Source organism: Solanum lycopersicum, chromosome 11 (assembly GCF_036512215.1).
Source record: "Solanum lycopersicum chromosome 11, SLM_r2.1".
Classification (NCBI taxonomy): domain Eukaryota; kingdom Viridiplantae; phylum Streptophyta; class Magnoliopsida; order Solanales; family Solanaceae; genus Solanum; species Solanum lycopersicum.
Genome location: NC_090810.1, coordinates 60,415,531 through 60,429,279, shown reverse-complemented (window position 1 = coordinate 60,429,279; position 13,749 = coordinate 60,415,531). Strand labels below are relative to the sequence as shown.

At 34.8% G+C, this 13,749-nt stretch overlaps 3 protein-coding genes across 6 annotated transcripts; 1 reads left to right on the top strand and 2 right to left on the bottom strand.

Annotated features, from left to right (window-relative positions):
- Window positions 1-1,649: 1,649 nt before the first annotated feature.
- LOC101254759 (TATA box-binding protein-associated factor RNA polymerase I subunit B) lies at window positions 1,650-8,498 on the bottom strand. 4 transcript variants are annotated; one of them, XM_019211048.3, is made up of 6 exons: window positions 8,360-8,498; window positions 7,159-7,395; window positions 5,655-6,250; window positions 4,295-5,113; window positions 4,018-4,151; window positions 1,650-2,249 (listed from the first exon to the last, which is right to left on the bottom strand). In XM_019211048.3, the coding sequence occupies exons 3-6, from the start codon at window positions 6,214-6,216 to the stop codon at window positions 1,806-1,808; spliced, it is 1,959 nt and encodes a 652-aa protein (XP_019066593.1). In that variant the 5' UTR covers window positions 6,217-6,250; window positions 7,159-7,395; window positions 8,360-8,498; the 3' UTR covers window positions 1,650-1,805. The 4 variants fall into 4 exon arrangements, with proteins under 4 accessions (XP_019066593.1, XP_010313465.1, XP_004251201.1 ...); XM_010315163.4 differs by lacking the exon at window positions 8,360-8,498 and adding an exon at window positions 8,152-8,291 and having other exon boundaries at window positions 7,159-7,325; XM_004251153.5 differs by lacking the exon at window positions 8,360-8,498 and adding an exon at window positions 8,152-8,287.
- On the top strand, window positions 8,324-10,725 carry LOC101255363 (uncharacterized). Its single transcript, XM_004251155.5, has 2 exons — window positions 8,324-8,460; window positions 9,720-10,725. The coding sequence occupies exon 2, from the start codon at window positions 9,772-9,774 to the stop codon at window positions 10,387-10,389; it is 618 nt and encodes a 205-aa protein (XP_004251203.2). The 5' UTR covers window positions 8,324-8,460; window positions 9,720-9,771; the 3' UTR covers window positions 10,390-10,725.
- Window positions 10,726-11,181: 456 nt separating this feature from the next.
- On the bottom strand, window positions 11,182-13,521 carry LOC101255061 (glucan endo-1,3-beta-glucosidase 14-like). Its single transcript, XM_004251154.5, has 3 exons — window positions 13,335-13,521; window positions 11,770-12,788; window positions 11,182-11,384 (listed from the first exon to the last, which is right to left on the bottom strand). Exons 1-3 carry the CDS (start codon window positions 13,381-13,383, stop codon window positions 11,301-11,303), a joined length of 1,152 nt encoding a protein of 383 aa, XP_004251202.2. The 5' UTR covers window positions 13,384-13,521; the 3' UTR covers window positions 11,182-11,300.
- Between the last annotated feature and the right edge of the window lie 228 nt (window positions 13,522-13,749).

Here is a 13,749-nt window from a genome sequence, read left to right as displayed (position 1 = left end):
ATGTATATGTAACAGATATTGAATCTTATGTGGCTTCTTTGTGTGTTTACGTCTTCATATTTGACTCCCTTTTAGTAAAAATTCTGGCTCTACCACTTTATATGACCTATAGATTACATCTATGAGCTGCGTGGAATTAGTCGGTAATGATTGTGTGAGACACGGAGTATTAGTTAACTATTAGTTTACTAGATTGGTCAAATGTCTATTTTCAAGATTAATGAACTACTCAAGAGTATAATAGGAAGAATATTGTAATTTATACATTGATTTATGAAATTAACAAGTATAATAAATCAACTATATTTTATAGTAAAAATAACAATATAAAAAAAAAACGGCGAATTATTTTTTGTAATGAGCTACAAAAATTAAAAAGATAAGAGAATAATCAACAACCACAACTTTCCTAAATGCCTTTTTGGGTCCACAAATCACTATGAAACTTTATTCTATAATAATCTTTTAGGACAAGAATGTGTTGCACGTGAAAAATAATTAAAAAATATATACTACATAAAAAATAATTTTAAAACATATATTATATTTCTTGGTACACATAATAATCATTAAAGAAAAAGACTGCGAAAAAAAGAAAAAGTTAGCTTATATCTTAAAATAAGTCATTTAAGATAACTGTGTGTTTTCCTTTTTTTTAAACCATTTTTAACACCCTCCCTTTATTTTTATTCGTTCACTATAAAAAAAATTTATATATATATTTCACATAAATATATATATTTGATTTCGAAAATTTAAAAATTTTATGCTCCAAATTCACGATGGAGTAACTGTTGATTCTCGAAATTCAAATTATATCATGTAAATGTAGTATGATGTGGTTGTTTTTAAGATTATCTTGCTTAAATTTCTTTTGAGCTGAGGTTCTACCTGAAACAACCTTTCTGCATTACATTACATAAGGTTAAACTTCACGTATATCCGACTCTATCCAGACCGCACTTATTGGATTAAATTGTTGTTGTTGTTTACATTGTATGATAGGATATGAAATGATCTTAAATAAAGTGAGATTTATATCGCTGACTTCAAATTGTTTTGGACTTTATTGTTGTATGTAGATGTTGAATATCTTTGGCTTCTTCGTTTATGTACTTCTTTATATTATGATTACTTTTAGTGAAAATCATTGCTCCGTCATTACGTCTAAAATCATAGATATTTGTGTATCTATTCATAGCAAACCTTATATGATGGTGTGAAATAGGGTAAATGACTTGATTTGATATATTAAATTACGATTATCATGTGAAAATTTAGGTTGTCTATGTATATATACAAGTAAATCCAACAAGTAATCAATCATTTGTCGTTCAGTTTAAAGTGAGAATTGTTTGAACCTAATCGATAAAGTGTTTAGTACATACATTGAAGTTTAACTAAATTTAGATTTTCATCGAAAAGTCCCACATTAAGAGATAAATAGTTCTCTAACAAAAAAGATTGCACATTCAGGGTATGGACCTGATGATATTCTACTTAAGAATCTAGAGATCTCGAATTCGAGTCTTTTGATGAAATTTCGACATACTCAACTGGCTTTAGATTTCAACCAATAAGGTAGTAGTCCCCTTATTTATATGTAGTAAAGCTATTTTGTTATCACTTTCAAGGAAGTTAACTGAATGTCTCATGAAAAATGATCTCATATCTAATTTACAAATTGGAATAACATAAGATGTTGTTTCTATATAGATCTCCCAATGGAATACAACATTTGTAATGGACTACAAAACCAAATCTTCTGCAACAAGGCAGTTGGCTAAATATGATGAGTTTCTTTACTAATCGCGACAAAACTCACAGAAATCATCAGGGATTCTCTTACATAAACAAAAACCTATTCTTCTTTCTAGCATTTCCAATCGTTTCTCAAATGCTAACACTCCAACATGCATAGTCCTAACATCAACTTGTGCAACCTTAGCACAAGATCGAAGTAATATGTAATAATCAGCATGTACAGCGTAAAGATAAGCCCCGTCTTTCTTTCTAGCATACCTGATGTAGCCGTCTATCTTCTTCACATTTTTCCTTGGTGGTATATAGACAAATCGATTCTCTTTCATATCTGCTTTCAGCTGCCTCAATGCTGCATTTGAATCATCATTGTCTCTAAAGTTCTCGTTTTCTTTTGTTGTGCTGCTGGATCCATGTCTGGATCCGCTATGGTGAAAATGGTTACAAGTGTGGGAGTCTGTCTTCCCATCTTCTGATGCTTTGGCAGCCTTATTTTAAAAACGAAATATAGTTCAGTTATTAAATTTTAAACAAGCAAAGACGAGTATAAGAACCCCACGAAAGCACATAAGAGAACTTGGTGAATCATGAATGCTCAACATCCAAACGGGTAAAACAATATTGATGCAGGCAGAGCTAGTTAATAAGTACACTAACTGCAAATCATGTTACTTCACCAAAACTCCATATTTAGGTTTCTTTAGGTGGTTAAACATTATTTAGTGTGTTAACTCAATATCTCATAATTGATTTCAATCAATTCGGGATTATGTAGGTGATGCCTGAAAATGTAAAAGACACGCTTAACAGCTGGTAGCGCTCATAAAAAATGGGTTAATTGGTTGTTTAACCAACAGAAAGCATGGAAGAGAAGTCCACCAAAGAATAAGAATCGGCAACTTTCTAGAGGTATCTTCCTAATCCTTGCCAAAGAAGGCTGAGAAGATTGGGACGCAAGGTGGTTGTGCTCAAGCAACTATGGAAGTAGACTCCGTTGAAGAGTCATGTGCGTCGAAGAAATGTAATGTCATTCCACTGTGCATCTTGTAGACAGTAGGGCCTGAGAGAAACCATATATGTTTTGAGGATAAATACAATCCTTACCTTTTGTAAAGTTCAGGTGTTTACAGAACAACTACTGGTGGTGCAATGTGAGGCCAGTAAAATGATCCTAGCTTGTTAGTAAAACTCATAGACTATCCTTCCAGGCTCAGACAGAATCTAAGCACATTTCTGTAATTCTAATTCAATGCACTGGTTTAATCCTCTCTTTTGATATAAAATCTACTTTAGTCATCTCTTCTTTGAATGTCAGGTGACAAAGGCATTATGGAGTAGATGGCTGAGGTTTCACAGAGTTATTCAAGATTCCGAGACTGAACTACGGTGGGTATTATGATGGCAAAACAGAAGGCAGGACGAGCTGAAATTGTAAGCAGTGTGATTGGTCTGATAGTGTATGTTATATGGAGAGAAAGGAACAAGATCAGATTTCAGAATCGAAGCATGAGAGCTGATGAAGTGCTGAAGGAAATCATGATGCATATGCACATCGAGAGAAAGAACAGGGTAAAGTGGCATACTACACTACAACAACTTAAAGCCTATCCTTAGTGTCAGCATATACTATAGCTGGAATGTATCACTGATATAGATAAGTTACTTGTATTGTTTAATGATAGATTAGTAGATTGATAGATTGAGGAGTGAGCAGGTAGTCCAATACTGCTCTGGTTGTAATCGTACAATTCTGGTTATGAATGAAAATCTACAGTAAACCAAAATAAAAATAAAAATCTACCTTAGTGATTTTTAAAAGAATCCCGTAATTCACTTTCCTACCAAGAAAACAAATCAGCTCGATGTGGTCTCAGGTTGAGTCTTCAGTTGGTAGGTGTTCTCTAAATAAGCAAATAATGAACATATCCTTAGCCAACATACGTCCAAACTAGTATTCTGAGATGTTTGACAGAACTAGTACTAGTACACAACAAATTCCAACTGTGAATAAGAAACAGTTAAAAGAGAATAGCCTTGATGTATAAAACAAATATATAGATTTCCCCTTAATTATCCATGTTGAAGATGTCCAACAGAGCAAAACTAACTTTTATGCAGATATATCAGTAAGGAAAGACGTCGTGAGTTTTGAAGGTTGTTGACAGGTACAACCATCCTATCACATATTGACAAGGTTTAATGGATGAGGGTACAAGATCGTATCAGTCAACCTTAATCACGGGGAAAGTAATATACCTTACGGCTTTGATAGAAATTCCAAAAGTCTTCTATTAGCTTTTCTTCTTCATGATCGTCGTAAGCAGGTTCTAGTCCAGCGAAAACCACATTTTTGCAGTACAGCAGATATGATTGTAAATCTTTTGAAAAATCTGTCAAACAAGAAAAGAAACATAACTCAAACAAGTAACAAGAAAAAAAAAGCACAATTCCAACAAGTAACAAAGCGGTGCAACTTATAACCCCATGCTATATCTACACGTATCCAAAAATCAACGGAATGCCTTGCAATTACCATATGAATCACTGAGCTCACTGTATTTTTCTTCAAGAATCTTCAAGAGTTTCAAAGCATCAGAATTAGATTTTTCACTCAAAGCTGATGAACTATCATGATGATCTGAATCACGTGAAGCAGAGTCTTCCTCGGCAACAGCACCACTTGCATTGCAACTGAAACCACATTCTCCAGCTCCATTCTCAACAGCAGACACTAAATTATTCGAACAAGATGAAATCAGTTCCCATTTTCCACCATTCAGGTCATAAAGAATCCTCATTGTCACAATCAGTATAGACATCACGCAAACACGAGAAGGCAGCCTGGAGTCATTATCTGATAAATACAACTCTGGAGGCATAGACCACTCATACACTTGGCATGCCCGAGGAAGAATTTTCTCAACAGGAAGCGATAAATTTTTGAGATAACGGGCAGCTATAGCATGGAAGTTCACTGAAGGCAATTCCAAGCCTATTTTCCTGGCAATGGAGGCAGCTAGGGACTCTAACTTTTGCAAGGTGACAGTTCTGATAGGCCTGAACATACGACTGGTACTGATAGGGCAGGACCTTGGAGGAGGTCCCAACTGCTTCTCTATTTCAAGAAAAGCAGCAAAATATGGGAGCTTTCCTTCCAACGTCCACTTCAATATGTCTGTTGGCAAGATAGCTTCCCTTGCCACGTGACAGACAAGAAAAGAGATCGCCAGAGAACAAGGTAATGGAATCAAGTTTCTCAAAGATTTATGCCATATGGTTACTGCCCGTTTTCCATTTAAATTGCGAGGTTCTGTTTTCTGGCTGCCAGTCGGCTGAGAAAGTTCTATTTCCCCTGAAATAAATACTGGAATTAGGTTCTAAAAGGGAAAGGTGAATACAGAAAGGGAATTCAACCTGCATAATATCAAAGAGTTTCACACCAACTGATTTCTCTCACTGAAGACATGTAGAAAACTTAACAAACCCACTTTGCCAGACAGCCAGATATATGATTCAGAAGTTTTTCATAAAATATAGCCACCTACCATGAACCAAAGATAAAAGAGGACAGAACATCTTTTCCTTCATGCTATACAAATTAGACCAAAAGCGAAGGACCAACATCCTAGAAGAAATTTCATTTTCGTTACACAAGATTGCCCATTAGAAACCAAGTTGATATGCTTAATTACTAGTCTTGCACTTTACAAGTAGTGTTTCAAAAGAATGCAAGTGACAACAAGCATAGTAGTCGAACGTGCAATGTTAGGCTAAAAAATAATTGATTAGTCTTCAGCTTCTAACTAATGATTGTAAACAAATCCTAGAGAAGCAAGAACATGAAAATATCTCGATTTCCATCCTTGTGTATATAAAGATAATCAAAATGATACCTTGAGTTTGAGACTCTGATTCATGGATGACATCGTCTGCCCACTCATCACTCAACACGTTTTCATGTGCCAATAGTCTTAACCAAATAGGCCCAGCAAGCCCGACAATCAGGGGGCTTACGTTAAATTTCTCCACCAGAGTCTTGCACTGCATTTGGATCATAGCTTGTAACCCCATAACATACCTCAACCGGATCTCTGAATAATAGTCTGTGTAAGTCAGAGAAATTTGAGATGATCCAAAATCACTAGGCACTGCAGGCCCAACTCCATCATCTCCATTATGCTCGTCGTAGTCATCAAAGGTTTTCAACGTCTCTAAATGCTGAGAGAGTTGTACCTGAGATATGGGTACAGGTTGAATGACCTGGCAATATTGACGGCGCTGACTAGTAGAGTACATACCCCCATCTACGTTGAATAAGTCATCATCATCAACACCCGTGTCCATGATGTCAACTGCTTGAGAGCCGCAACGAGTGCAATAGAAGAACCCATCACCGCCATCGTCAAAGGATAGATTGCCACAAACCTCGCAGCACCTTTGGATCTTCTCTGTCATTCTAATTTATTGTATGGGTCATTGATTGAATCCTCTGCATTAAAGCACCAATTATTTAGTCAAGTAACACCAGGTCAATTCAAGGAGGTTAAAACCTTCAATTCATAAGATTCGATCTTACTTAAGAAACGGGCACTCTATGCTGTGAATCTAAATCAGAAATATTCTCAAGAAACTAAAGGAAAAAAAGATCAGAAATATTCCAAAGAAACTAAATCTAATATCAGGAATATTTTTTTAACCAAAACTAGTTTTTTTTTTTACGAAGTTACAATCAAGAAATGTAAAGTTGTGTACATCACCCAACCCTCCCCAAACTTCACTTGTGGGATTATACTGTACTTCACATTGTGTTTTCACTTGTATCATTGTTGCTTATGGTGTTTCATTATCACATGATTATTTATTGTACTTTTGCATTGTTCCTTGTTATTTGCTATATTCTCTACATTGTCTCCTTTTTCTATACCTGGATTCATTGCACTTGAGCCGATGGTCCTTCAGAAACAACCTCTACCTCTACAAGATAGTAATAAAGGTCAGCATACATTCTACCCTCCCTAGACCTCACTTGGGAATTTCACGGGATATATTGTTATTGTATACTTCCCAAACAAAAAAACACTTGCTAAAAATATCCCTATTTCTAACGGACGAAAACTAAAAAATTTTAAAAATTTCTACCTTTCTTAACAAAGGGTACTTATTTGGCATCAAACTTGTGATCTGTAGGTCAAATACAAAGACAACCTTATCGTTGCTCCAACAATCCCCCAAGAAGAAGGTTGTGTAAAGGTCAGTTATGCCCTAAATTTTATTCCTACTAAACATCAATTCTATATGTTAGCAATCACAAAACCAAGTAAAATCTGTGCAATTGAAACCAATAGAGACAATCAGGTTCAAATTTTTATAATTACAAAAAAAAAAAAAAAAAGTTACCGGAACAGCGAAGCAAGTAGCAACAGCTCGGATTCAGCAATTTTCTTCCCGGCGCTTGATTAAGAAGATATAAAAAATACCAAAAGTAGAACAAATATGTCAAATATTGTCTACGGCAAAGCAATTCCGGTGGCTTCTCCTCCCTTACCCGAACATCTAGCTCGAGCCTGAAAGTGAAAAAGTTTTTACTTCCTGAATGGAAAGTGAATTCCAAATAGTTGAACTTCAATACACATGCTGAATAACGAATGAAAAAACAAAAAAATATTAATAAATCTGATCACTTAAATTTACTAACATAAATTGGAAAAAACCTTATAATATATTTTTCCACTCATTTTTGCCTTTAAAGTTGTATTGAAATGCATTTAAGCATAAATATTATGTTATATTCTTGTAAAAGGTATAACTAAATATAATTTCATCTTCAACTTTAGCTACATAAATTTCAACTTGATATTGTAAAAGAGAATGAATTCAAGAACTTTTCCAGCTCACTTGTATTTACACTGTTAGATCAGTAATCTCCAAATTAAGAAAGCTTAACAAGTAAAGATCAGTACTTTAAACAATTGAATACACCCCCAACCCGTGACAACAACTACTAAAAGCTCAAAACTTGATAAGAAACTGAATGCAATAAAGAACACCCAAAAAGGAAAACTAAACAAAAATCAAGAAAAGGGACAAATTCAATCATCAAAAGGCCAAAAAGGGTGTGAATTCTTGAAGTTAAGACAGTCCCACAGAAACCCAACTAAAAAAGCTCAAAACTTCATAACAAATTGGATGATATAACCAACACCCAAAAAGGAAACTCAAACAAAAATTGACAAAAGGGGTTGTGATTCTTGAAGTTAAGACAGTCCCACAGAAACCCAACTAATAAAGCTCAAAACTTTATAACAAATTGGATGTTATAACCAACACCAAAAAGGAAAATCAAACAAAAATAGACAAAAGGGGTTGTGGGTCTTGAAGTTCGGACAGTACCTGAAGGATGGTTGAAATCCTGATGATGATGGTTGATACTGTTGACAGAATAAGAAAGGAATGGTATGGAAAGTGAAGACTGTGAAAGAAAGAGCAAAAAGCCAAAAAAACAAAAGAAAGACGAAATCTTTGTGTGTGTGAGAGAAAATGTGTTGTGGGCTTATCTACCCCTGTTAGAATTGGGGCTCTTTGAGCCCAATTTGCTTACCGACAGCCCAAAGTTCCATTTTCCGAAACAAAGCCTAGTCTTTACAGTTCACATCTCAGTCGCCGGTTGCCGCCACTCGCCGTGGTCCTCGCCGTACTCAGGTGAGCTTCATCATTTTTCTTTGATCTGTTGTTTTTTTTTTCCATGGAAAATGAATTGAATCAATTTATGCTTAAAATATGTTGTATCAATTGGTTAAGGATCTGATGCTCTTTGTCTCTGCGTTTGGGTGTGATTTGGTGGTAAATTGGTATGTACACTGTTTATTATTGTAATAAGCTTTAGAGCTGTGCATTAGCACATACAGTTATGCACTTGTTAGCTTTTTTCTTTTGATAATTATGGCATCCGGGCAATGCCAATCACTATGAGAGAGTTTGATGTTCAGTTGGAAGAGCTTGGAATATGATTTCACTTGCGCGAATGTGTGTTGTTTGGAGAGAGAAATAGGAGAGCTTTTGAAGGTGTAGAGTCGAGTTTTTCTCAATCGAGGAGTAGAATCTGTTCTCTTGTTTTCTTTTGGTGCTCATAGAAAGTCCCTTGTTGTGGTGCTCATAGAAAGTCCCTTGTTGTATAGACGATTGGGTGGAGTTTGTAGAGAATCATATCTTTTTGTAAATTCTGTACCTTTTGGTATATCTCTTGTATACGCCCGTTGTGGTTATTTTATGGATGAAAATATATTTACTCGATTAAAAACAAATTATGGTGTCAGGTTTAGGTTATGTGTCCATCGACTAATTCAACGGGACATGCTACCTCACACCAGTATATATATTGGGTAATTCTGTCTGTCAAAACTTTGACACATGAAAAGAAATCATTTAGTGTTCTTGTGTTTGATTGGAATTGAACTGAGGCACTTGTTAACTTGCTTCTCATTCATGTCTGTAACTTTTTATTTAAGCTTTCTTGGTGCAAGTGTTGTCACTATATAATTAGGAAGTGGAATTAGAGCTTCCATAATCTTCTTCTTCTTGATATATATTCTAATATTTATGAAAGCATTGAAGTTTTGCATAATATATACACTTGTACACTTGCTTCTCATTCACACCTGAAACTTTTTTATTCATCTTTTATGATCCCAAGTGCTGTCACTACATTATTTAGAAATGGAGTTAAGAGTTTCATGTTATCTTGCACCGTAATGATTGGTGTTGAATGTCGAGTCTGCTGGGAGAGGCGCTTAAAGGTTGTTAAGACATTAGACCGAGGGGTGAACTCACAGGGGAAGGGAGAGGTTGCTTCTTAAAAGGAACTTGGTTTGGCTCTCCTTTGGAAACCAAACAAAGAGCGTTTGGAGTACCATTTATTTTATACTATAGATCTTATACAGTTGCGTTTTTGTTTTTTGCAGGTTGTTGATTGATCTTTCAGAGGAATCAGTAGATGGTTACGAGAATTCAAAAATGAATTTGATGTTTTCGCGACTGAGGCAGCATTTGCATGCTGTACTCTTCAAACGATCTGTTCGATCCAATGTGGCTGACTCCTGTTTTGTTACCTCAACTGTTTTTACTCGACGTTTCTCTCAGCAAGTAGAGATTAACCAGAGAAAGCTTCCAGCAGATTATGATCCTGTGACTTTTGATCCTACTGAGCATCGTAGTCCTCCATCAGAAAGGGTATGGAGGCTCGTTGATGAAGTATCAGGACTTACCCTGGTCGAAGTTGCAGAAGTGTCTTCGATTATTATGAAGAGGTTAGGCATGACAGAGCGACCAACAGTTGGAGTTATGAAGGCAGGGGCTGCTGGATTTGCAGCAGCTATGAAGGGACCAGAAGCAGCTAAGGAGGAAAAGAAACCGGAGAAAACTGCTTTTGAACTTAAACTAGAGTCATACGAGTCAGCTCAAAAGATAAAGATAATCAAAGAGGTCCGCAGTTCTACTGATTTGGGACTCAAGGAAGCGAAAGACTTAGTTGAGAAGACTCCTGCTGTTTTCAAGAAGGGAGTATCAAAGAAAGAAGCGGAACAAATAATTGACAAGATGAAAGCTATTGGAGCAAAAGTTGTTATGGAATGATAAGTATTTGATTTGATATCGAGTTCTTGGTCCTCAAGATGGCGAGGACTCACCCTCTTCAAGAAAAAGAAGAAACGAGGCCATCGAAGATCCAGACAAGATATGCACCTCTTCAAGAATGATAAATAACAATCCATCAACTTTCATATGGTATTTTGGCCTGAACTCTTCGATACTCAATCAAATCCTCTTTTTTGATGCCTAAATGCGTTTTTTGAAACTAAACTATGCTTCATTAGGCTATTATACAGTTTTAGCTTGACATTATTCCTTATGCAAAACCTTTGATTATATATAGTTTATAGTTAATAGAAAGGCTAAATATTAGTACTTAAATTAGATCATTTTCATGACAGATTATCTTTTATAGTTAATTTTGTAAACTGCATTTTGTGTTTGTATTTTACTGTGTGTTTTGAGTACAGAGAACTGGTAATTGTACCCTATTCATGACAAGTGACGATTAGCCGAGGGCGAGGAGCCCTTGGGCCTAAGGAAATAGATTGTAGCTGAGTATAAATAGATTCGGAATGAGTAAAGTCCATAGGTTGACACATGGTTGCAGCTTTGGGCCGGTATTGCATTTCTCGATTTTTGAATCGAGCTTATCGCACTAGACTTTGTCCAAGGAATTTGTTAAGCAGATATAACTTTTGTGTTCATATACATACAATGTATACAGGCTATAATTATAATTTATTACCATATGCTATTAGCCCATTATGTTTTAAAAGCAAAGTAAAATGATATTCAATAAACTAATCAAGGAGGTACTGGTGAAAAACAGTAAAATTAAATTAAATGCAACTATTTTATACAAATTGGGACAACAATTTCTTCCAATATTTAAAAATAATAACTAAGAATATGTGGATCATTTCACAACTATAATTTTCTTGAAAGTTATATAATTACATAAAAAGAACCAGAATTATAGTACATACAACAATAATTAAAGATTGAGAACTCCAAAACCTTCCTTGTAGTACAAAATCCTGAGAAAATAAAAACAAAAATAAATATAAGTACATAAAAATAATAATAGAGAAAAACAAATTCAATGTTAAGTATCTTAACGATTATATTAAGGATCAAGTTTTAATCCTGAATCCATCCATAAAAAATCAAAATAATTCAGGTTCGAGCATTAAAATTGGAGAAACTCATGGTATTATCCCTTTACTAGACCGTATACAAAGCCAAATTGAGCTATACACTACAGGTTCAACTGAATCAATATATAGTCTGTAATTTGTAGAATATAATAAGTACAATATCAAGAACCCTACGAAAGATTGAAGATCAACGGTCTCGGATTTGGATTAGTCAAATCAGTAAATTTCGAATACCGTAAATTAAAAAAAAAAGTTGAAGACATACCTTTGATGGTGCAGAAGATATAAGTCCTTTAAATCCAATATCATAAGCAATACTTCCATCAGGTTTAAATAATCCAAAGTTTCTCTCAGAAGTTGGGCCAGGCTTCAAATTCTCATTAAACAAAGCAAAAACATAACCTTTAGCCAACATTTTGGGCCTATAAGGTGTACCTTTCTTCTTCATTAACCTTTTATGCAAATTAAAATTATACGTCCTGGCGTTTTTAGGGTCCGCACCTGCTTCATTGTCATCCCCTTTAGATGCCCAACCGGTCTCCGACACGATAACTTGCATTTTCGTATACCCTAATTTCTCTAATGCAACATAGGTTGCATCAACCATTGCATCAAACATGTTGTCATAATGCAATTTAGTTTTAGGATCAACAATCCCTTTATTTGGTTGAAATAAAGCATAGTTTATATCAATATGAGAAGGGTCAAATTTATAGGCTAAAAATGGATATGCATTTATGTAAAAAGGTGAGCCCACTCTATTGAAAAAATGTAACAATGGGCCTAAATATGGCATCATACTTTCTTTAAATGTACCATTTGATGGAGGATATGTGCTACTAAAAACTGCCTCGGAATGCGGGGTCGAAACCTCGATGGTCTTGGTCAATCCTAACCTCCTGAGAGCTCGATATACACTCCTAACCGCGGGTACTAGTGCTTCTGATATACTTGTATCACCACCTAGTATCTCATTTCCAACCGCGATACCTCTAATTGAGGTACCAGGGAGGTATGGTTGTAGGTTAACTTGTATCCATTCGAGGGCTATTGAACCATTTAGACTAACGTCTTTTAGTAACTCATTAGGAAGACATACTGAGATTTCGATACCAGAACCACTAAAGGCTCTCAGAACCCTAGGATCCGCGTCGTAGATTCGTATGTTCTTGATCTTGTTCATCCTTAAAAGTCTTAAAACATCTTCAGGTGCTGGGATGTTATCTGAAATTTTTCCATAATTTATACCATATGTGCCTGTCATTGCATGTACAACTATTGAACCTGTCCAACAACAACAAGAAAAAAAAAATATTAAAAGGGAGAATCGGTTGAAAATGATATATACTATACGAAATATCTTAATTTTATCATTCAATATTATATCATATTCGTATATATCGTTGACACACGTAGAATTCATTTGGTCTATACTGAACTTTGTTAAAATCAACGATAAATATGAAACAATATCATATGTAAAGGTATGAATGAACCAAATTGTATGGTAAAAAAAAAAAATTAGTAAATCATTGTAGATAAAATCTAGAAACTTAATTAATTTCTCATAATTATAAACTGGAAACATGTATAAAAAATCAACTAATTTGACTCCTAATATACACATAAAGAAAAATCAAAATCATTGTTGCAAGTTGCAACACTATATATTGCGTATATCATCAAGACTTGAAAAGAAAAGACAACTCGGTGCTCAAAGCATCCCGTATTAGCAACGGGCTGCAGCCTAATGCAAATACTTAGTGACTGCTTTCACAGCTTCGAACAGACTCGCAAATAAATTTTACATAATAATGAAAAAAAACATACCACTAAAGATTAGAAGGAAGCATAGAAAGATGAATGATGAATTGGCCATAATCTTGAGAGGATTAATAATAAGTATTAATGGCTAATATTAATTTCTTATTTGCTAGGTTTGTAATAATATTATTAGTAGTAACATAGAAATGGTACCAATATACACAAAAAAAACCAAACAAAGATTCCAAACCTTAGTTTAAAGATGAAGGGCATGAGCAAGGCAAGTTATAGTTTTCTTTGGAATATACCAAACAAAAAAAACATTTTTGGTTTTTCTAAGGTATTAGAATTTATTCCTACCTTTTGCATACAGCCTTTCCTTATACCTCGTGTGGGCCCTTTTTTCGTTTCTTTAAATCAAAATAATCTAAATTCGCATCAAGAGTCTTGCTTTTCGGACGAAATGTCACGATTTCATGAT